Source organism: Astatotilapia calliptera, chromosome 8 (genome assembly GCF_964374335.1).
Source record: "Astatotilapia calliptera chromosome 8, fAstCal68.1, whole genome shotgun sequence".
Taxonomy (NCBI): Eukaryota; Metazoa; Chordata; class Actinopteri; order Cichliformes; family Cichlidae; genus Astatotilapia; species Astatotilapia calliptera.
Window position 1 is genome coordinate 12,277,055 of NC_137429.1, and position 23,730 is coordinate 12,300,784.

Genomic DNA, 23,730 nt, shown 5'->3' on the forward strand with positions numbered 1-23,730 from the left:
CTGATGATTTCTGTGCATTCAATGCATCAGTGAAGGGGTATCAGAGGTATTTAATGTGAGTTTCTTGTTTGTTTGTGACTTTACCACCTCTGTTTTTTACTTCAATTAGCTTTATTTTGACCTCAGCGGCAGAGAGAAGAAGTTAGGAGGACTGTGAATGACAGCTAAAGACAATGCAACTGTCACAATGAGATTAAATGAATAAAGTTTTTAACAAAATAACTATATAACATTAAAAACAAAGTTTTTCTTTGTTCCATTGGTATTTTTTAATCTAAGAATACATATAAATTCAACAAAGGTATTTGTATTTATGTATTGATTATATTTTGTTTTATGAAGCAATGCTTGGGTAAAGCTAACTGAGTATCACAGCTTACTAATTTAACAATGGCATCAAACTAATATTCCGCATTGACTGAATCCTCAGTCAAGGTTCCTGCAACTATACAGGAATGAAAAAAATCCTTTTGAACTTCACACAGAAATCTGTGCACAACAATAAATACATAAAGATCAATACATAACCCACTGCGTACGATGAGAACTTCCTCTCTGTAATAAACAAGGTGAAATCTTGACATCCTGAAAACCTTCAGCACAACAACACATTTCCTTTGTCAAAGATTACACTGTAAATATAGAATAAATGGGCAAACAGAACAATCACTAGTGAGATAAAAGTACATTATCTCTCTACCATCCATCCGTTTTCTTCCTCTGATATTTGTGGTGTGGGGCTGGAGCCGGGTTACCGGTCAGCCATTGCATTGCATTCAATGGTAATGCAATATTAAGCGACTGGACTTTTTTAATATTCTTGAAGACGTCCAGTCGCTTTTCTTTTCAGGATCCTTAGATTACCATGACCTGAATGACTGAGAATCTACACAGACACAATAATACAAATTATAGGACTGTCAAAGAGATCAGTCTGATTACATGATAGTAATTTGTGATAGACTATTTGTGTGCTGTTTAGAGAGGTTAAGTAAGAAAGCCGTTGCACACCACAGCAATCGCCATCTGCTGGGCTCTAGATAGAAATAAGGTTTTTTACTGGCTTCATATTTCTGAATTTGGCTTACATCCACCTGCAAGGTCAACTTAATGATTTATTGGAAAGAAATTGACAAAAAGCCTCAAAACTCAAACATATGAGTTATACAAGTGTATATGTGTATTGTCAACATATGCAAAATGCCATATGTTTTAAAATATTATGTCCCATATGACCTCTGACCTCTCCTTCAAGATCAATAAATTGATCCAAAGTGATAATAAAGCTATTTAGCGCTACTTAAATGATTATGAGCTTTCAGACTGACAGGAACATGGTGGCATGTACATTACTGTAACAGGTTATAACTTTTTAAATACATAATAGTTTCAATACACGAGCATTTTTGTATCTATTAAACGCACACAACGCATAAAATGAGACCAAATACCAGCAGCCATGGAGTGGATGCTGCATTTATTAATTCCCTTGAAGGAATTTTGAAGAGAAACTTTACAGTGGATAGATCTCACATTCAGAATTCAGACTCCATTTTTAATATAATGCAGTAGTCTATGTTGGTACACATTATTTATGTTCTAACCGTAAACACTGTAAATCAAAATGAATACACGAGGGCTCCAAGTCCAAGAGAACTTTTACTTTTAATGCACTACTGCTTTTTTTACTTAACCAAAACATCTAAAAACTGTCTGCCAAATCTGACACGGCAAGAACGAATCGAGTCTCAAGGATAATTGTAAACAACCTAAATAAATTACGCAGTGCAGTAAAAGCCACAGTGTCTCAGCAGCCAGTGTCTCTGCCCTCTTCACCCTAATTTGCCACACTCCGCCCACTCAGGCCTGCAGCGCCGTGGAGCTGGCTGATCCTCCAGCCGGGCCGGGCCAGCCCATACGTCCCACTGGCACAGGACATCCCGCCAGGAGCCAATCACCAAGCCTGCGCTCCTGACAGCTCATTACCACTCAATTAGGCAGGTGCACCTCCATGCACAGTCTTCTGACAAATACAGCCCTCCCAGATGCATGTTTAACATTCAAGAGAATTATATAGTGACAGCAAACAGTAAACGCCTCACCCTTATCACTTGATTGCCTCAAGATTGAAATCCTATAATTGGCCTAGGCCAGCGGGAGAAAAAAATAAATTAGCCAATAAATATGATGCAGTCGACTTGTAATTGAACAATTATGAATTCATATTCATAAGATGTTTGCTGCCAATTACAAAATGCCATCTGATTAGGCGCAATTTGAAATGACATTGTTCCACGCTAAAGACACTGTGGTGTCAGCCTAATAAAGAGGAGACACATCATAGCAGTAGCTCGGCCACCGACATGACCTCCAGAGATGAGAGACATGCTGACACAGTGGCTTGGCTGGTGACAGACGGGATTTGGCACCCATTGCTCTTTGTCCCCCCTTCAAAACCTACCGCTTACGCTCGCGTGCACCGAAAAATATCAGCGCCGAGGGTTGACTTTCACAAAATTTAACACCAGTGGGCACAGATTGTACACATAACAAAACACAAGCAATGCAAAAATTTAAAAAAAAAAAAAAATCTCGATCCCTTGAGAACAGATTCTAATCAAGATGAAATGATTTACAAATCTATTTAATAAGGCTTGCCAGAAGTCAAACTTGGCATGTAAATGCGGTGGGGATTAAATTTCATCGGCAACCAAGACTGTAACTGATCGCCTGCAGACAAAGGGGGAGCCTGCCAGATTTTTTTCTCCCCCATCCACTTCTATTCCCTCCCTCTCCCTCTTTTTTCTTTTTTTTCCTCTCCAGTGCCTGCGTTTTGCCTCGTGATCCCTCCCTGGCTGTGTGGAAGGACAGGGGCAGTGCAGAGTGGTGCAGTACAGAGTGTGGAGGAAAGAGAGAGAAAAGACAGAAAAGGAGAGGCAGGAAGGAGAGGGGAGATGGAGATGGAGGAAGGGAGGAGATAAAGAATGGTGGCGAGAGGGGGAGTAAGAAGGAGAGAAGGGTAGAAAAGCAGGAGAGAGGGAGATCTCAAGGTCAGTGTGAGGACAGTGTGGTCCTCTGAGTTGGACAGAGACACAGCCGCAGTCACCTCTGTGCTAATCAGCCCTTCGGCTGGCTGATGAGGTGTCAGTTAGACGTGTGTGTGTGTGTGGAAAACCTTTCCCTTTGCTTTTTTGGCTGCAAAATGAAGGGGGCTGATCGGGCGGAGTAACAATGTGTGTGTGTGCGTGCACCACTCTGGGGTGTAAGCAGGCTGACGTGCAGCTTGTGGTGCCAGTACTGCGCTTTTTTTCTGCTTTTGCCTTCCCTTTCTCCTTTTTTTCCCTTGCATATTATGCTACAGTGAACTCAGCTTTCCCCTGCAGTGAGGGCAAGAATACAACTGCCAATTAATGCTATATGCGGTGTGCCAGTGTTAACAGTGTGAGGCATTATAGTTCAACTTGCTGTGCTGTTTGAAAAAAAAAAAAAAAACTGGGAAAAAAAAGGGCGGGCTAGCCATTTTCCTTGGGCGTGGCTAACCTCTTGCAGGCTAACGTGGATTGTGCTCCCAGCGCAGGGTGCAAACGAACAGCATCCGCAGCTGTGATTAGGTTTGTGACCTAACAGCTCTGCAGCTTGTGTCTCATTGGGTGAGTTTTGCGTATGAGGCCAATTGGCAGAGGCAAGCGTCTCCTCCGTCTATCCTTGGGTTATTTCTGACCATCTGTGCCCAGTCATTAACAGGCCTTTTCACAGTCAATTGTCTTGTTCGTCTCCCCTCTTCCCCGTTTCTGTTGGTTTCACTGTGCATGACCGTGAGGTGGAGCTTCTTCTTCTTCCTTTTTGTTTTTTTTCCCCCTTGAATTTAAATGGCAGAAGTTAGGAGAGGCCATTTTATTATCCAGGGCTAAGGAGAGCTGTGGAGACGTAGGTTAATTCAAAGTGGCATCATGGAGGATGCATCAAGCAGCGGAGATCAAATTACAGGGCAAAGCCCTCGGTGGTAAAAACAAGCTAGTGGTATGCTGCATAATGTGTGTGTGTGTGTGTGTTTAACAGCATCTGTGTGTGTGTGTTTGAGAGACTAGAGAAAAAGAGAAGGGGGACACAAGGAGGAATAAAAAGGAAAAAGAGGAGGATGAAGAGGGGGGTAAAGGGATGGGGATGGAAGGAAAGTGGGAGCAAAAAAAAAGGAGAGGGAGAAGAGGCTAACTGGGCCAGTGTGCACATGCACACATCACCCCCTCCAATTAGAGTCACTCACCCCCCCCCCCCCCATCCGCCCCTTCTTACAATACATCACCCTCCATTTCTGATGTTTACAGTCGTCGGGGAATGAAATAACTGCACACATCACTGCAGCAGCGACGGCATTGAAAAAAAAAAGAGAGATCTCCTCTGCCTGAAATGCATTTAGCTATTCCTTCTTCCCCCTCATGCTTTTGTTATTGGTCTTTGTGCAATGATTTGCCTAAGGACCCAGATTTCCTAGCAACAGCCTGCCACCAAACATTTGGCAGGAGTTCAACATTCTCTCTCTTTGTGAGAAATGGCAGTGCTGCCTCCCTGCTCTGTGTCTGCCACCAGCCCTGCTGCTGCCGCCGCCGCCGCTGCCGCTGCTGATGCTGGATGAGCCAGACTGGCTGCAAGAGCCCTCTAATAATTCTGTTTTCATCCAATCACACCACATAGTAGCAGGCACCTTGAGAGCCTCTGCCAGGATTCATCAATCACCTCTTTAACACGCATGTTCAGACAAACACAGAGGCATGTGCGAGCAAACAGAACGCAAACGCACACACTCTTGCGCGCGCACGCTCTTGTGCGCTTTCCGGTAATTAAATTTACAGATTAGAGCGAACAAAGCTACGTATACCACCACAGCAGTAGTTTAATGAAAATCAACAAAGCACATTAATGCATAGCAAAGGTTGGTACAGTGAGCGGGAGAGAGGGAGAAGATGTAAAATCTGGCCGTAAATTGGGTAAATACATCTGAGTGCTCTCGACAAGGTTAATGGAGAGAGGAGGCCTTAGTGAACGCTGGTCTAGACATGCCACACAGTATTAAGTGGGAATAGCTGTGGCAGTGTATCTGGCTAAGTACTTTAGAAGTGCGAACGGGACTCTAATAAAGCGAATGATCCCCCTGTTTTGACAAAGAGGCCCAGGAGGGACGCTGAACACCACGTTTTAGATTCCAAGCACTGACAAACACCCATTTGTGGCCCTTCTATCCCCCCTTCCAAATCCCACGGAAGCTTTTCCCCTGCGCGCTACGCTGTCGGATGTGGGCAAAACCCAACTGCCAATTTGCAGAGGATGTGCCATGTTTGCTAATGCGAAGCAGAGGCTAAAAATGAGACCACACAAACTCTGGAGGATGGACTGACTGATCTGCTTTCTGGCACGACCACTGAAAGATTCTTTTTCCTCCCCTCTAATAAACAATTTTTCGTTTGGTATTTGTTTCTTCGACTGGGCGGCTAATTATGAAACCTCCATCATTATTGCACTGCGATGCACTCGTGTTTAGAGGACTTGTGGGCAATGGGGAGGTGGGTGGGGGGAATTGGGAATATCACTTGGGACAACATGCCAAGGAGTATGCTGAATGCTGAGCACTAACGCTGATTTATGTTGATAATGAACTGCTTAAAGACGTGGAATGCAGCGCCAATTTCAGGGCTATCGTCTTGACTTGAGATCAGAGAAAATGTCGATCTGCCGGAATTAAATATAATCCCAAACAGTGAAACATGAGCATAGCAGGCCATCCCACTCCAGAAGCTGTAAGTAAAGACATTACCTCAGTGGGCGCAGCTCGAGCGTGTGTGAATATCTAAGCGCACATCTGTCCTCCTCAATCTGTGCGTGTGTTTTGTCTGTAAGGAGAAGATTGCGTGGGAGTGGGGGGTTGGGAGCTAAAACCGAATGAACTTGCATAATCAATTTTCACACTTTCACAGCACCTGTTGGCCTGTCTTCACGTTAAAAGAAATGAATGAATGCATTACATGTAGAACAATTTCACACTATGTTGCAGCTTCGCGCACAAAGACCTGGGGAAAAAAATAGGGGGAAAATGGAGCTGTATTGTCTCAATAGGTAACATAGCTCATTTCACTCGACAAAGGATGAATGGATATATTGACAATGCAGAAGGCGTGCTGAGGCATTTCCTGAATAAAGCCTCTTAACATTTTGTCCTCCTCTGGCAGTGGAGTTGGGGAACAGTCATTTTGAATGTAGAGGGTCTCACTTACCGCAATATAATAGACCTTGGCTTTCTTCACCAGCTCCCAGTTGCTGTCCAGGTCCAGGTGTTTTTCCTTTTTGTAGCAGTTTGCCGCTGCCAGGTTAGCAACAAGGGACCTGCCGAGACAGACCCCATAAATCTTCTGCCTCGCTTATCATCCATCTTAATTTTGTCTCAAAAACATCCTTAAAAAACACTCAGGCCTCAGACTTTCCTTTGTTCTTTTGTGATATATAAGGATGATAATAGTTCCTAAGAATGTCTGAGCCAAGGTGAATTAAAGTCTATCTGGATCTCTTTATTTTTCCTTTCTTTAAAAAAACGGTGCTATCTCAAAAAGAAAAAATACACCAAAGAAAGGAGATTAAACAAGCTGAGGGGTTTTCAAAGCCAAAAGAGAGACACCCTAAAATTATTCATATCATATTATCACCTGTAAAAGTTCTGCATAGATAACAAGGGTGGGAAAACAACAGAAAGAGATTACTAAATGAACACTTGAGTAGTGAGTGGTGGGAGCTGGAAAGTGAAGCAGGTGGTATTGTCTTAACACAGCTCATTAGCCAGTCCTCGTGCGCTGTATCTTTATGAGCGGCCATCAAAATGAGTGCAACCATCATAGCTACTTAGGCGAAAACTGCTAGGCGACCATATGACAGGAGGGTGTTGCTACACGAAGGTCTGTTCTCACATGGCGAGAAAAAAAAAGCAAAAAAAAAGCTGCTCTCCGTGGTTAGTGTCAAAGAAAAGAGTAACAGTGTGCTAAGCTGATCAGCGTGTGATGATGAAGGCTACGATATGGCAGCTGAATTGGGACCGTGTTTGACCGGAGCTGCCGTAATGGACTCAAAAGGTTGCTACGAGCGTGACAGACAAAACGAGTGTTGTTAACTGAGAAAGTCCAACGGACGTGAGCAGAGCAAATAACCATTATGATGTGACATATTTAAGAGGACAAGCCGAAATGCCACAGTGAGGCACTCCAGGTTAAAATGCTCATTAGGAATTTAACAAAAAGGAAAGAAAAGAAAACTAGGAAATCCAGAGGAATGATTTCTAGTTTTATCAAAGTGGAATAACTGTCACGCATCGATTTCTGTTATAACTCAGTCAAACTAGAGTGAAAATAGCTGAGATTGAATGTGCGACCACTTTCAATAGTACGGGTCAGCTGGAGGAAACCTGTCGCCAAACACTTGGAGAGACTTCAATTGCTCTCACACAGATTGGTGAAGGTTTGCAAATAGTTGCCATCTGGTTTATAAGCGCATACAGTCTGTGAACAGGTTGAAGTCAATCTGTCAACCAGCACCAATAAGCGCAACTCTTATGAGACGCCTGTCTTTGCATTACTAGACTCGACTCTACTGGCTGACAGTTGCTTGTTTTTTTGTTATATTCCTACAGATGAGGACAGATTCACTGCCTTTGGTGAATCTCTCAAATTCCTCTAGATCCGATGATAGTTTGGCACGGACCTTACAGAATTCCAAGACGATGCTTTATGAAGGCCAGTCGGTAACGTTTACTTTAATCTTCTGGAGGTAGTTCTTCACCATGAGCAACGTTGATGTGTTGGAAAACAAGGCGATGACCCAGACTCTGTTTTTCTGCTGACTGCTTGAGGTTTTCTTTTAAAATCTTCCCGTATCCTTCTTCCTTCATGATTCCTTCCACCTTGACGAGATTCCCATTTCCAGGCACACTAAGGCATCCTCACAGCATAATACTCCCACCACCGTCTTTCACTACTGGGGACATTCTCTATCTCCAAACATCAGCAGCATCTCTGTGGCCAAAGAGCTCTAGTTTTGTCTCATCTGATCAAGGGACACATTTCCAGTGTGCATATTCTTGCTTACTATACTTTACTCTGGCTTAAAAGTGTTTCTGCTGCAGAAGTGGAGTTTTCCTTGCTGTTCCTCTTGTGCAGGGTTTTAGTGATTGTTTTCTTTGACTTCATTCCTCAAGTCATTCAATGGTGTCTCGGCAGTTTTTCTGGGGTCTTTAGACACATCTCTCACTAGCTTTCTTTCCAGAATCTTTGAAATTTCCGCTTCCTACTTCTGCCAGGCTTGTTCTGTACTGTGTGGCCTTCTTTGAAATTTCTTGATGATACTTCTCACTCCAGTTCTTGACACTTGGAAACACTATAACTAAAGATAAAGTCTGAACTGGTTTCTTTTGTTTTTGGCATGATGTTTTCTCAAGTGAGAGCTCAAACCATTGCTAAAGTTTTTATACTGTGTGTAAGCTAGAAGATAACCCTCAGTTTCAACTTGATTTTATAAGCTTTGAGCATTACAAGTTAAAGCACATGATTGCACAGCAGTGGTTTGTGCCATGGCTCAATAAAAAGATCAGGTGTTTAATAATATTGACCTGAGTGGTTTTATCTGAAATAATTCTGTTATTGTGTACACGCAGAAATAATTTACGCTTTCTAAAGAAAACTGGTATGTTTTGAAATGCTATGTTGAAAATCCCAAGTGCAGAGTTACCAAGTGGCTGTGTCATTTTGCAGTTAAATTAACGCCCTGCAGCAACAACATGGCTTGTGAAGGCATTTCTGTTTCAGATGAGGTTCTGGCTCTGCTCTGAATGTAAGTAGTTAATGTGAATTTCTGTGTATGTGACCAGCAACAGATTTGTGATTCTTTTCAGTTTATCACAAAGAAATTCCACATAATTATCAACTTGACGCCAGTCAGCTGCAAACCGATAGCAGCCCGATTCCATCGTATCGCCTTTTCATCCCATCTTTACGCACGAATGTCACTTTGAAGATGGCAGCTGACTGTGAGTGGTTGCAGACCTGGTCCTCATCTTCGAAAGAAAAATTTCGAAGCCAAAGAGACCACAAGTTCATTGCACACAGTTATTGCATTTTTGGTCGTGCTGCGGTCTCAAACTATTGTTTTCCCTTGTGAAACTGTAGCAATTATGCTATAGAAAACCAGTGAATGTGGTGAACAGGCTGTGTACACTCCAACAAACTGGCAACACAACAAAGGAACGGTTCACCCTCATAAACAAAATACTCAAGTTTTTCCACTGGCATGTAGTGCCATTTATTCATCTCCATTGTTTGGTTGTGAGACACCCAGCTTTGAAGATATTAGCTGTAGCGACATCTGCCTTCTAATGAATAAAATTGAACAAAATTGTTTCATCGTATTTACATCTGTTTTTTAGAAAGACCTGATTACTCCAAAAAATAAAAAATAAATCCACAAACTAGTCGTCATGTGTTTAGTGTATTTGTAATTTCCCTTCTACTGAACTACACCCCCTCCAGCCACAGAAGTGCGCATCATTGTTCACTTCAACAATCATTCCTTTTGTAAAGTGATATATTTGCTGGGTGTAGTTTGGCAGAGAGAAAATAGGCATTACTTTTACATTATTAACTTCCACAACATTCAAGAGAAGCCAGACATTTCTGCAACAATATCTCCAAAACTGGCAACTCACACCAAAGAAATCTAGATGGATAAATAAATAAGCTATGGCTTTAAGTATTAATAATGTAATGAATCTAAGCAATTAATTTACAGAGGTTCTTGCCAGTGCTTAATAATATATTAAGTTATGCTAAGGTCATCTTAAAACTAAGCTACAGAAAATAACTGCTGACAGGCTAGCAGCATCTTTCACCAAACTGGGAATTTTTAAACGTGAAAATTATCAGCAAGATCTTCACACAATCTAAAATATTTAAATATTTTAAATATCTGCACAAATTATTGCAGTTTTCTGCATTGAAAAGTTGATATAAAGAAATTTGCAGCAATTACTATGCAAAAACTCAGAGCTCCTGGAGAGACTGGCTGATTGAACCCCTGATTACACTTGTAAGATTTTAATAAACTAATTTCTTAATAGCTAAAATGTGATTATTCAACGTAGGGCATCTGCACAGATTGGGACTCAAACTGTCAGATTTTAGTAAAGGAGGCAGGTTTTTTTTCTGTATCTTTGAAGACTTGCACTAATCAAAGCCTTAGGGCTGTGACACACTGGCTCCCAGTACTTCAAAGCCATCACCCTTCCAATCTGGCCCTGCTGGCGACCTTTCCTCTGGCCTCCTGAGCTGTCTGTTAAACACCTGTAAGAAATATTACAGAGCTCGTCTCCCTGAGCACGGCACCTGACCTTTTCAGGTGTCAGAGCCCACATCAAACAATCCCACTAAGACCATTCAGCAGGGCTGACTCCCGGGGCGGTCAGGGTCCAGGCGTTGACTGACTGACAACTCCAGTAGCAGCGGATAAAGGGCTGTAAAGGAAGGGAGTGTTTGAAGGAGGTGGTTATTGATCCACACCTGGTCTATCATGAACTGGAGCCCTTAATGTTAGTGTTATTTGTGTATTTGTGTGTGTGTGTGTGTAGGCTGTGACCCGACGATGCTGGCGTGAGAGTCACCAGAGAGACTAAAGCCCCTTTTACAGTCGAGAAGGCTGACAGGTGAGAACTGGGATAGCCCAGGCATCCCTAACACATTGCTACTGTCAGCCTATAGATGGATGACAACCCACTGGGACGGCAGAGACTGAGTGGGGGCCTGGAAAAACACGCTCAAGCTGTTCCTTTTCCTTTTGATGTGTGAGCTGAGCTATGATTCCCTGTTATGACTTCTAGCCCCGAGAAGTCAACTGCTTGCCCGTGGAAGTCAAAATGAACCAAAAAAACTCTCTTAAAGCCGGGTTACGGGTTACTCCTTGGTCAAGGATAAATGAAAGGTTGCAAACCTATTGTCTCCCGTGATACAGGCTGCACAGGTACCAGTCGGCTCCTCGTTTTGCTCATAGTAATGGGCATCGACATGGGCTTCTTCGGCCTTCTTCTTTAGGATCTCGCCAAAGCGGTCTTTCCCGATGCACCCGAAGAAGGTAGCCACCTTATGGGGCTTCTGGAGCATCCACTGGGAAGGAGAAAATGAAAACAGTTACACAGAGCTCAGTTTACAAAATATAAGTCTGTTTGAGGGGTCAAGTTCAGCTAAGGCAGATGGCACACAAACTGTAGCTTCACAGCAAACATACTGCTTGTGATATATGAGGGCTGCGAGCTGTCGTAAACAGCCCAAGACCAATTCCACTCCGCACAGAGGCACTATTCTCATCCAAGCACTCCTTCCTCCATGTGTGCTAAAAACAGTCTCATCTCCTTATTTACACAAACCCCATAATTCAAGGCTTCATCCTTCTTATGCAAACACAGACTCTGAGTGTGTGACAGAGTATGCAGCCGCTACCGCAGGACACTCCCCGAACTGCTCGCTGGACAATTTTTGGTCCTGACAGTCTTGATGTACTCAGTGACTTTTACCTGATGAGGGAAAAGGGGGTGGGGGCTGCTCAAATTCTACAGCGCTCAGGTTTAACCTCCAAAGATTTATTGACGTACAGTACGTGCTGCTGTTTGCTCGTTTTATTGCAGACTCCTGTTTTGTTGCTGACGGGGGCCCCTTGTGAATGAGATGTTGCTGCTTTTGGGGATGACCTGTATATGTGTGAAATTAATCATTTCACACGACCAAACAGCGTCTCGGTGGGGGAAGAAAAATGCATTTTCATCAACCGTCTAGAGAAGCTCTCCTCTGTTTTTTGTTTTTTTGCGTTCCCCCTATGCCCCACCCTTCTGGTCTCCAGGTAAGTAGTTCAGATGAAAATAAAAAATAAGGAGGAAAAATAAAAATAAAAATATCCAGGAAAAGATTCATTACATCGCACAAAGCTCACCTGTGTTTCCAGACTAAGGTTGACAATTTGCAAGCGCAGCTGATCAGGGCATAGAGTTTTTTGACTATCTATCTCTGTTTTATGAAACAAAGAAAACTTCTTGCCTTGTTTACAGCCAATTTACCTCTTCATGACTAACGCGAGGGATGGCATAAATCCCATGTTAGCATTCTATTAAAGGCCAGTCAATTTTTAAGCTTTTTAAGAGACAAAAAGAAAGCTGTACTCATAAATACACGTTGATTTTTGACTTATTTGTTGTATGTCTTTTCTAATAAATTAATGAACTCTCCAATAAACAGACGTTGGGAGAGATGGACATCACCGTTCCACCTAAATGTGTTTTACACCAAAAGGAGAGAGAGAAGTTGCAGGCACAGCATGCTGTGGAGGTCAATATTAATTTGTGTCTGCACCTTCAGCCTCAAGATATGAAAGATCATACTTATCTTTTGTTATCTGAGAAGGGGTCTCCTTTGCCAGAGAAACAAAAACGTGAAGAAACAGCAACACCGGCATCCAAATAAAATGTAATTAGCAGATTAGACATCAGACCCTCCGGTCTCCAGATAACGAGCTGGCTACACATCAACAACAACAGCTGGTTACAAGTTAACGTTATGTTAGCTAATGTTAGGCTCTAGTGTCCTTAAAAAAAACTATTTGACTACATTCTCACTTTGTTTGAGAGAAGAGTCCAACAATGTTAGAAGCTAAAGCAGGCAAACATTGGCCACCCCTCCCTGAGCCTGGTTCTGCTGGAGGTTTCTTCCTGTTAAAAGGGAGTTTTTCCTTCCCACTGTCGCCAAAGTGCTTGCTCATAGGGGCTCATAAGATTGAGTTTTTCTCTGTATGTATTATTGTAGGGTCTACCTTACAATACAAAGCGCCTTGAGGTGACTGTTGTGATTTGGTGCTGTGTAAATAAAATTGAATTGAATTAAATATTACACAGTTTCACAGCCTCCTCCAGAGTAAATAGCCATGGACACATATTAACAGCTGAGGTAAACAGCGTACTTACGGCCTACACTCACTACAGATGAACGGCTAGAGTTGCTAGGGTTATGCACTTGAATTGGGAGGGCTAGGAAAATAGAATTCAGTTGACTGCAATCTGGGATCTACTGACATCTCATGGCGAGATTTTATAAACTGCAACTTTAAAGTTAGCATTGCAAGGGGCGTGGCTACATTTCACCTGTTATGAATCTGATTAAATCTTGACCTCTAAGTTGTGTTTGTCACTTTTGGAACTAATATGCACTAACAGCCTATCCCAAAAGTTTGTGCTTCACTTTTTGTGAATAAAATCAATAATTTTTTTTATTATTTTTAGTTTTTTACTTCGCACTAATTAGCAGGTATTTCTTTTTGTGTGCTGTCAATGGATCATCATCTTCTTCTTTCCGCTGATCCTATTGGGGTGACCACATTGGATCATGTGCCTCCATCTCACTCTATCCCTAGCATCGTCTTTTGTCACACCACTAAACCTTTGAGCAACTATCAAAACAATTCACAACAGCTGATTTTGGTTTTTGTGGTGGGTTTTTTTTTCAGAAAAATAAATAATCGCCTTTTATTTTCCAGACTAGGCCTTAGGAAATGAACAGTTATAATGTCACACATGCCTGCTGCATCTTGGTCCGTGAGTGCGCCCTACCAACGTGTCATCTTGAGTCATGGTTCTGTCATTCAACCATGCCTCCAACTCCCCACCTGGCCGAAATACACAAACACACCAACGTGTACATGCGTGCGCACGGCTGCGAGCTCTTCTTCCCTAACCTCTTGCTGCAGGCACCTCACACTTATCAAGGTCACTGGCTCGGGTACACGTCAAGTCCAATCTGATTTTCCCCTCGCCGCGATGAGCGCAGAATCCAAGGTTAGGAGCTGCGGGCTGTAAATAATGACAGCGCGGCCCCTCCATTTGCAGAGCTCTCAGGTGGGAATAGAGAGGGCCACTCAGGGGCCTCAGTCCCTCTGATGACAGCACGGTGAATCACAGCAACCACCGACCTCGTGAACATAGCCCCCCCCCCCCGTCGGCTGTACTCTCACTGCCAGCTCAGCTTGTCATTTTACAGGGTCATTAACAGACATAAGTACACACTAACGTGAGCACACAGTGCACCTACACGGGCAGAAGGCTGACGTACACACACGTACACACAAAAAGACAAATCCTGTTTAGTTTCACAACATCAAAACTCCCTCCTAAAAAAACAAAAAGAAAAAACGCCCCTGCTTTTGCCAGAAGCTGCTCTGCTACTCCAATAAACACAAAGCACCAATAGATAAGCAGAAAATGTCTTCATTATGAGCAAGAGAAAAAAAATATCTTGCTAAAAAAAAAATTTCATCCCCTCTTTCACCGTGGTATGCAGGAGCAGGGAGTTATATCAATTCATTTCCATCCCTGGCACCCTGCAGACAATCCCTCTCCATTCCCAGATTATGTGAGATAATACCTCCATTATGACAAAAGCGCTTTCCGCGGGGTCGCCGAGAGGTCAACCAACCCTGTGCTGGGTATTCATGCTTAGTCACATCCCAATTATATCGCAGTGGCAGAGGCAGGAATTGGCAAATGTACATCAAGGCGCTTCATTACTGAGGGCCGCTCCAGTGAAATTAAGCAGCAGATGAGACAGAGTGAGATTTGCCCCCAGGCGGCATGTTAGAGAGCGACTGTGCGAGAGAGAGAGAAAGAGGGAGAAAGATGGGAAGAAAGAGGGAAGCTGAAGTAACAGATTTTTGTGGAGGTGCTGGGAGCTTGTATCTCGCGCAGCAGCTCATGTATATTTACTTAACTGGGAGAACACTGGTCCCCAAAGATTAATAAGTTCCCATGACGCACCCAAGCAACATATCTTTAGGTGCGTTTCGATACAGGAGGGAAACCTAATGCAAACAAGAGAGAAAAACACCCATGAAACGCAGGCGGTAAGATGATGCACAGGCTCACTCGCTACAGGCAAAGCGGTGATAAGTGTACATTATGTTAAGTGGAGAATACGTCTGGCGTCTCTTTCTATTTGGCTTCCATTTAGCCAAATAATCCCCCCCCCTCGACATACACTCTCCCAAACCTACCCAAAACTGGCCCCCAGGCACCCAGATAGCTATTAATTATGACATCTCATGGTTGCAAGGAGCCCCATTTGGGGATCTGACCTAGGCCCGCTCCTCAACACCCAGCAGCTGCCACTCTTCACTACAGAAGCAGCCGTTTCGCGTGGCGGCTTCCAGGAGGGCAATTACACAGCCCAGATGAGATGAGACGGCTGAATGTTTGGGACTTGAGTGCTCAGGCTGCCATTAGCACTATAAGCTATTACATTCCCCCTTCTTTTCCTGCCCCCCTTTTTTTGTGTTCAACTCTCCCCTCCCATCGTCTCCCTCACTCGCTGCTGTATATTGATGAAGTAGTAATGGGACCTCTAGTTAGATATTCCTGCTGTAAAAACATTGTCTTGTTTCTAGTCTCCCTCAGGGGTCAATGTATTCTCCTGGAGTTGCTGGGAAGAATTTCTGCTCTATTAATGATGCAATTCCAATGCAATTCAGATCTACTGAAGTCGCAGCACAGTACCCCCCCCCCCCCCCCCCTTTTTTTTTTTTTGCAGGGAGTTGATAGACGCCGCTGTGTGTTATCCTGCAGCTTTACAACAAAGTGGTGCCTGCACATCATGGGGAAGCTGAGTGGCTGTCACTTGTTTCAGTTCATCCTTAAAACAAGGACAGAGAAGTCCCCATTCTCCTTGCCTCACCTCACTAGCAGTTCCTCTTGAGAAGAACTTGACCGTGCCTAATGATGGTCACATTAATTATAGGCTTATCAACCTCAGCAAAAATTCAATAGGGCTATTTATAGAGGCCTAAAATAGCTGAGGGCGAGGGTTCTGCTCGCTAGGGTGGCTTATAACAGCCTCCTCTCACTCCAAAGCCCCTCTTTTGGAGCTAAAGGCGGAGGCCGATCAGCGTTTCTTTTTACCGTGCAGTTAAAACAACTAGTAAGCATCTGTCCATCAGCGACTGACATGGAAGGTGCTTATATATAAAGTATTGGTGAAGCAGAGGGCCCTTACCACGAGTGCTGACATTGATGAGGTCTGGCAGCTTCCATTAAATCACTCTTTGCTGTAAAGTGCCGGGCATCAAAGCAACCGGCTGAGGATTTTTCACTCAATCAGGTAACACACAAGGCGCCCCCACCCTCCTGCCTGTTCTCTCAGGGGCTGGAGCCTTCTGGTCAATAACTCCAATCAGTTCAATTTCATGCACAGTTAGCCATGTTGGGGTGCTAGGGCACTGCTCGCACTGGGGTTGCATATGTTGTTGTTGTTGCTGTTGTTGTTTTTCTTTAATTTTTTCTCTTCCCTGAGAGGGTTGATAAGTGGGGTGGGGACCTGTACTGTGTAAAAAGTGGAGACTAGCCAGGGCTAGCATGGCTGTTTTAACTCCCTCAGCACAGCAGGCTTCTTGCCAAGCTATTAAAAATCTCTGTGCTCTGCTTTAGTGACACAGCTAAAAGAATAGAGGGAATGCGGGAGGGAGAGCTGTAAATGATCAACACGATAATGAGCTGATTATCAGTCAAAGGCATGGATAAGCCTTCTCTCCAGTAATTTCCTTTGAGATCAGTCAACCACACTCTCCTGTCTGCAATCAACACTCAAAGGGAAGGCATAGCATGCAGCCTGACGGGAAACCGGCCCAATATCGGCTTCAAATATCCAGATCATAGTTGTCTTCTGTTCAGTGCCTCGCTCGTCCCTTGCTGACACACCAGCATGGTGGTGAGGCTCGCCACTGAAGTCTGCTTTTGTAATGGATGTTTCACAGTTGTCATGCGGCTTTAGGATCTGGCTGCAGGACAACACAGATGACTGATGCTCCACTGATGCTCAAATGTAGTGTGCAATCTGTAAGTATTTGGACGTTGATACATCTCCTATTGTTCCGACACTACATATTTAACAACAACAGAGATTAAAAGAGCCGAGCCTCAGCTTAATAAATCCCATTAAACAGGGACTTTAACTACTTGGAAAACAGTTTCCTCCTGGGAATCAGAAGTGAGTAATGACTATACTAATGGGTGTGACTAAGAACAAAGCAATCAAAACTTTGTGAACAAGCTTGTGCTTTTCCAATCAAACGGAAAGTGGGAATTAAAACACAAAGCAAAAGTAATGACATGACTCCATAGGAGCACTGTAGTCTCCATTCGCTATTTTTTAAACTGCTGAACACGATGAGGATTGTTAGATGCTTCCTCATTAGATACTTTGCATTATAATAGAGTGCAAATGCAAATCAATTTGCATCAGCTACTGTTATGCAAATACACTTGAGGCCAAAACAAGATTACATAATTAACCAAGAACCACTAATTTCAATGCTGATTCCCACCTAAGACGATGAATGTGTGTTATTTTAATCACAAGCAACAGAAGGGCTGTGGACAGATTATATACCTTTGCTCCTGCACTATACTTTTATTATTCTGCATATGTACTCAACACACATAAGAGAAGGTAAGAGAAACATGATTTTGTCTATAAAGTGTCTATAAAGTTTCAAACATGCACTGTAGCCTTGAACTTTTCTAGGTATTGCCTGACAGAGATGCACACCAGAGCACAAATTTCCATAAGCAATCTTTAACCTTCCAGTTTCTCAATGTAAACTCCACATGGGTAAAAATTTTTATCAAATTCAAGACTGGCAACAGTGGGAAAGAAAAACTCCCTCTAAGCAGGAAGAAACTCCAGGGTGGAACAGCCATCTGCAGTGACCAGTTGGAGGTTAGCGGAGTCAGACAGGACAAAAACATGCAGTGGAAGAAAGCCAGGGATAAATAATAACTAATGAATAAACTCAAAGTGGTGGATAAGTGAAGAAAAAACACTCAGCGCATCACAGGAAGCCTCCAGCAGCCACGGCCTAATGCGGTGTAACTAAGGAAGGGTTCAGGATCCCTTGATCCGACCCTAACTACAAGCTTTATCAAAAAGGAAAAATTTAAGCCTAATACTCCGGTTTTAAGCCTAAACCAGAGTGGTGAGAACATGTCTCCCGCTGTGTGCTACAAGTCAGAAAGAACAATTGCAGATGTGACATTCCCCCGACACACTCTGTATGTGAAGAAAAGGCTTAATAGAAGCACCAAAGCCATGTGCCACCATGTCATGGTATATTAAAATTTAGAATTACCACCTGACTCCTATATACTCCGAATATTATTAGTGAAAACTTTAAAAGACGGTGTTTGGCCAATAAAGCTGGCTCTGGCAGAACACAGAGCTGTAGCCATTGTAGTAGACGTCACTTAAAATATGAAAGTTAATGCAAAGAAGCTAAAAATGTACACAATGTACATTTTCAACCTGGCACCCACAGCTTTGACATCAACATCAAATTACAAAGTGAGATAAAGACACAATGGCTACAAAGTGTGGCCATTATCTCCAATTTGGTTGCCGAGGTATGATTTTGAATAATAGCCAGACGTTATTCAATGCAGTACACTTTAGGATCAAACAAAAAATGGGCAAGTTAGGGACAAAAACATGTTTTGTGAGATTGTGACGACTGTAACCTTTCGACCACCAAGTTCATCCTTACGTCTCACTGAATGTTTGTCTGAATTTGTTCCACATGTTTTCTGTTTTTCTTGTATCGATGGTGTTACCTTATGAATTCATGTTTTTATACTTGAATTAAAACAGATAAATGGAACGCTCCAAGTGACGGGGAAATAAACAGTCTGGCTTTTCTAGGTAGTAGCAAAACCACCCCTGGGGAATGAGTCCAGACAACAAAAAAACCACCCAAACAAACAGTGGTGGCTCACGTGTCCATGTACACATACGTGTGTCACAAAAGGGGTGGGGGGTGAGGGCGGGGGGGCAGCTTCCAGGAACAGCCCCCCGAAGATAAACATCAAACCCGACGACGCGCCGACACACTCCATAGGTTCTGATGTTAAACGCGACAAGAATGTCCCCAACAGTATCTCTGCACCCTCTTCAGAGAGCTATCAAAGGGCAAGTTCAGTGAGCACACAACAACCCCCCCCCCCCTCTCCACGCTACACACACACACCTAACACATCTCACTGCAGCATCTTTGCGCTGCATAGGAATCAGGGATGTGTCGCTGTCTCCAGGCGCCAAGTTTATCTAAAAAGGAAACACCTGATTTTTTTTTTCCTAGCTCCTCTCATTCCTCGCCTCCCTTGTTAAACACACAACCTTGATTTTGTTTTCTGTTGCCCGGAAGGAGTGAATTATTTACAGGATAAACAAGGTGATGTTGTTTCAGTCAGTCAGAGCCAAACTCCCCTATCGCAGCAACATAGAGGCAGACGGGTTTACCTGGCAGGCATGAGGGGCTGAGCTTGGATACAGAAGCCAGGCAGCAGCTACACAATGGCTGCATGGTGATACTTATCTGAGGAGTGGTGGGGAAGGGGGAAGCAAGGAGAAAAAATACCTCCACACCACATTCATGGGTTGGGAGTCCCAGACTGGCGGGTTGTCCTTTTTATCTGCAGAGACAATGGGGGCTATAAAAGAACATGAGCTGATTTACCGAGCCTGAGTGTGCATGAAGTGAGGATGGGGGTATTATTAAGAGATCATAAAGTGGCATTTGTGTTTGCAGGGGTTTGTTGCCATACAAGGTTCAGGCGGGGAGATGATGAGGGACCTTTGCAGCTAAAGCCGCTAATCCTATCTGTGGTCTGTGGGCTCCAGCTGGTGGGAGTGCAGCTGTGCTCGGCCCCTGCACAGGTGAATCGGTTCTGGGTCCCGCTTCTGTAACTTCCATGTACGAAGTATGGCGGATTTGCACGGGGCTTTGATCTCGCAGAGGCGGCGGCAGTGCTGGTGGCGGCACTCCCCTTACCCCCCCAGATGCAGTGACAGTGCGGGTGATCCGTGTTACCCAAAAGACTTCTTTTCTTTTTAAACCTATGCCAAATGACAGCGCCGGTTTGAGGCTTAGAGCAGGTCAGGCCTGAATAAATTCAATGTGGCAGTGCAGAAAATTCACTTCTAAACAGTGCTGCAGGGAGAAAGTGAGTTTTAATGAGTGTTGTGACTGCATTCTGTGATACAATTTATCATCTGCATGAACATGAAGCGATGAGCGAAATCATTTAGGAACGACGGTTGTTCTCCGACACTATAAATCAGTGTTTCCCAAAAGATCCAACGTTCGATTACCAGGAGCAGTAATTCAGGCATGCGTGAAGTCAAACCCTGAACACGGGCAGATTACAGTTTCTGCTAATGGTGGTCGTGCTGCATTATCTCAGCTACAGACTTGTGTTGCCAAGGAAATTCAGGCCTTGAAACAGCTGACGGAACAGCTGTGCTTCCAGCTTGACCTGTGACCCAGTCTGAAAGTGATTCACATTTAACACTGATTTACTTACCAAGGACACAATGGGAGGATATGATTGGACCCTCGGTGCGGATTTAAAAACAAAATTCCTAATGTCTTTACGTGCTGCAGAGAGATCGCACTTATCATATTACTCATGCCTTTGTGTCCTTTCCTGCAGGCGCAGAGGTTTCTCTTCATGTTACCAGCTGGAAATATCAGTGATGAGCTTCTCCGCTTACTAAGCTCATTGGTGTGGAGGCAGTTTGTGTGCAGATTCTGTGGCCGGCTGGCTGCACAGGTAAGCAGAAAATAGCTTTTAGCTCCGGCCTGACCTTGAGAAGGATGCCATTCAATCAGCGAGCTCACTGCAGTAAAGGCCCTATCATTGCACTAATAGACTGAATCTTCCTCTCTGCTTAGATCATGGACAATGCATGAATGACTTCCTCCTCCTTGACAAGTTAAAGGGGTAATTTATTCAATAAATTAAACAGAGAAAATAAGCCATGATGAAAGAAATACTGGTGTGGCTGTTGGGCGGGTATAGATTGAACTCGTGTAACAGTCTGCACACCTAATTTAATTTTCAGTTTATAGACATAACACAAGTGGATGACGGCAATTGACAAAACAGTTAAAATGCAAGACTGAACAGACTGTGCTCGCGTTCTCATTGCCAAGAACGAACATCAGCGGTAGAGAGTGTTTGGTGCGCTCCTTATCTACGCCCAATCATCCAGCTGGAAGCAGGCAGAGTCAAAGTAATAAGGATGAGATTTAAAAACTGTTGCCCGCTTTGAACTTTGAGGTTGTGCGCTCAAATTCCACCTTATCATCTGGCGGCTTAAAAAAATAAGTTGTGTTATTTTTCTGACTGCTTACAGAGAGAGGGAGAGGACGAGAACATACTGGAACGGTCATAACTACTGGCTGCTGCAGTGCATCGTGACAAACAACGGAGAAAAACTTGGGATTTATTGCTCTGATAACCTTCCAGATTCCTTCAGCTGGTGCTGTATGCCAGACAACTCCAACAGAGTTATGCATCATTAATCCCCATGAACACTGCCAGTGATAAATAATGCTCTGTGTCCCTATGAAAAATAAGGCAGTTATTACCAAACCATAAAGAATGGTATTTGTATCATCACTTCAAGCAGATAATAATGTGAAGATACGATGTTTCAAGGATTCAAAAGCACACTGACAGTGACGGTAAGCAGTATATTTCTGCTCTCGTCAACCTGCTGTTAGAGAAAGAACTCTCAATAAATAACAGCACTTGCACCGAGCAAATCAGAGATCTTTATATCCATGCCATAGTGCTTACAATACTGAGTAGACACTCAAGCTATCAACTGCCATTCAGCCAATGATAAATCAAGGTAAATAATGACTTAGCTTCGTCTCTGGAAGATGCATAGCGCCAAATAGCAGGTAATCACTTGGAGCACAATACAAAAGTGCGTCTAGAAACCTGTTGCACGACGTTTTTCCCACAAAGCGTGGCTCATTTCACTCGTCTGATAATTTCTCAAGGCTCAGACTTGAACCCGGTCCAATAAACATAGTAATACTATATCCCCTACAGGTGTAAAATTCTTGGTGGTTAAGCATTGCAAAAAGAAACTAGAAGGAACTCTGTTTGATACAGAGATGTTTCCAGCGCCAGATGCTGTGGGGCCCTCTCTTGTGAGAAGCCGGGCGAAGATCACTTACTTTCCTATTGAGAGCCGGAGCATAAATTCAAACCCGGCTATAAATCAAATATAAATTTTCAGCTCCCCTCACTTTCTCGGGAACGGCTGCAATAACAATGTCATTCGACTCTGCCTGGTTGCCATTAATGCTCTGGATTCCATCCATGCTAATGATTGGGCCCTGTATCCTGTGCGTTTTACAAAGCCCGCAGAAAAAGAAGGGAAATATTACTGACCTATTTAATGCTTTGCAGGTTAAGAGAAGAAACCAAGGTCTGTGGTAGACACTCTTTACATATACACTATTTCCACACGCTCTCAAAATGGATTTTCCTTGCCAGATATAACACCCTGCGCGCCAATGATTTTAATATACCGAAACTCTGCGACTACGACTTTAACATTTTTAGACAGCAACGTTTCTGAGCCAGAAAGGAGGACAATGCACTCCCTGCTAAATCTAACTTGAGTGAAAAATGTGATTTCTATTTAGATATTGTTCTGTGTGCCAACAAGCCTTTCCTTCTGCCAAAAAACAGAACTCGATCTCATTCAGGCTATTTTCTCCTTGAAATCACAGTCGCGTAATGTTCTTTTAAAAAAAAAGAAAATAAAAACACGAAGCGTGGGCCAAGACTGATTCACCTAACTCCCATCCCACACACATATTTACTGGAATGGCCACATATCACAGTCTGAGCAGTTTTCATAACCCAAATATATACAGACTAGTATCAAAATCCAATTCATATATTTGTTTCACACAGTGTAAACAGACTTTTTAATTCCAGTGAAACCATAACCCCAAAGTGGAGCACGGCTAGCAGATTCTGGTTACAGAGCGTGTTTGGAGAGAGAGGTTTTCTGGGTGAAGCACACTTTATTTTTTAAGCAAAAAGCAAACCAATTTCAGTGCAACACCTGCACCCTTCTGCCCTGTTGGCTTTGGCGAAGCAGATTCAATGAGTTTTCAGCCAACAGTACAGGGCTGTGTGCCTGTAAGAATCTGCACTGACAGAAGGCTTTTAGAGAAGAACCAAGGTCACCACTACAATAACACAGCACTGAGGATGTACTCAGAGCCAGGGGGAAGTGCTGCGTCTCTCACACCCTTGAAATAAAAACCAGTGAGTGCGGAATGATACTAAGTTCAATAAACTTCACTTTGCTTTGTAACCTCTGCAGAAAGACTAAACAAGCAGAAGAGAACAGCTGTTCTTATAGTGTTAAACACTTAAATAGAAATCAACTTAGATTTTAAAAAAGAAAATCATTACACCATTATTTATATTTCAGGGCTAATGGATGTGACCTCTAATATAAGCAGCATTAATACTGCGTTAATATCGTGTTAGTTTATAATGTTGTAGGCCGATCTATGACAGGGGTAATGCTGTCACGCAGCTGCTTTCAGAATACAAGAAAACACAATTCAAGGACAGAAAAACAAGTTTAACTCAAGATTTATGAGAATCATACAATATAAAAGAGCTGTACATTGTAATTCAGTGCAAAGCAATACAGAAAAAATAATAACTCAAAGCAGCCAAATATTTAATAAATGTAACAGGAGGTTTTTTTTTCAGTGAAACTATGTTTCTGGTCCAGTTTCTTTTAGTTT

At 43.2% G+C, this 23,730-nt stretch overlaps 1 protein-coding gene across 5 annotated transcripts in view; it reads right to left on the reverse strand.

Annotated features, from left to right (window-relative positions):
• LOC113028358 (adenosine kinase) overlaps nucleotides 1-23,730 on the reverse strand; it is a 128,421-nt gene that overhangs the window by 67,189 nt on the left and 37,502 nt on the right. For all 5 annotated transcript variants that reach the window (XM_026178565.2, XM_026178562.2, XM_026178563.2 and 2 more), the window contains 2 exons: nucleotides 11,011-11,183; nucleotides 6,267-6,375 (listed from right to left, as the gene is read on the reverse strand). In XM_026178565.2, the coding sequence (XP_026034350.1) occupies nucleotides 6,267-6,375; nucleotides 11,011-11,183 (282 nt within the window). The remainder of the gene's footprint in view (nucleotides 1-6,266; nucleotides 6,376-11,010; nucleotides 11,184-23,730) is intronic.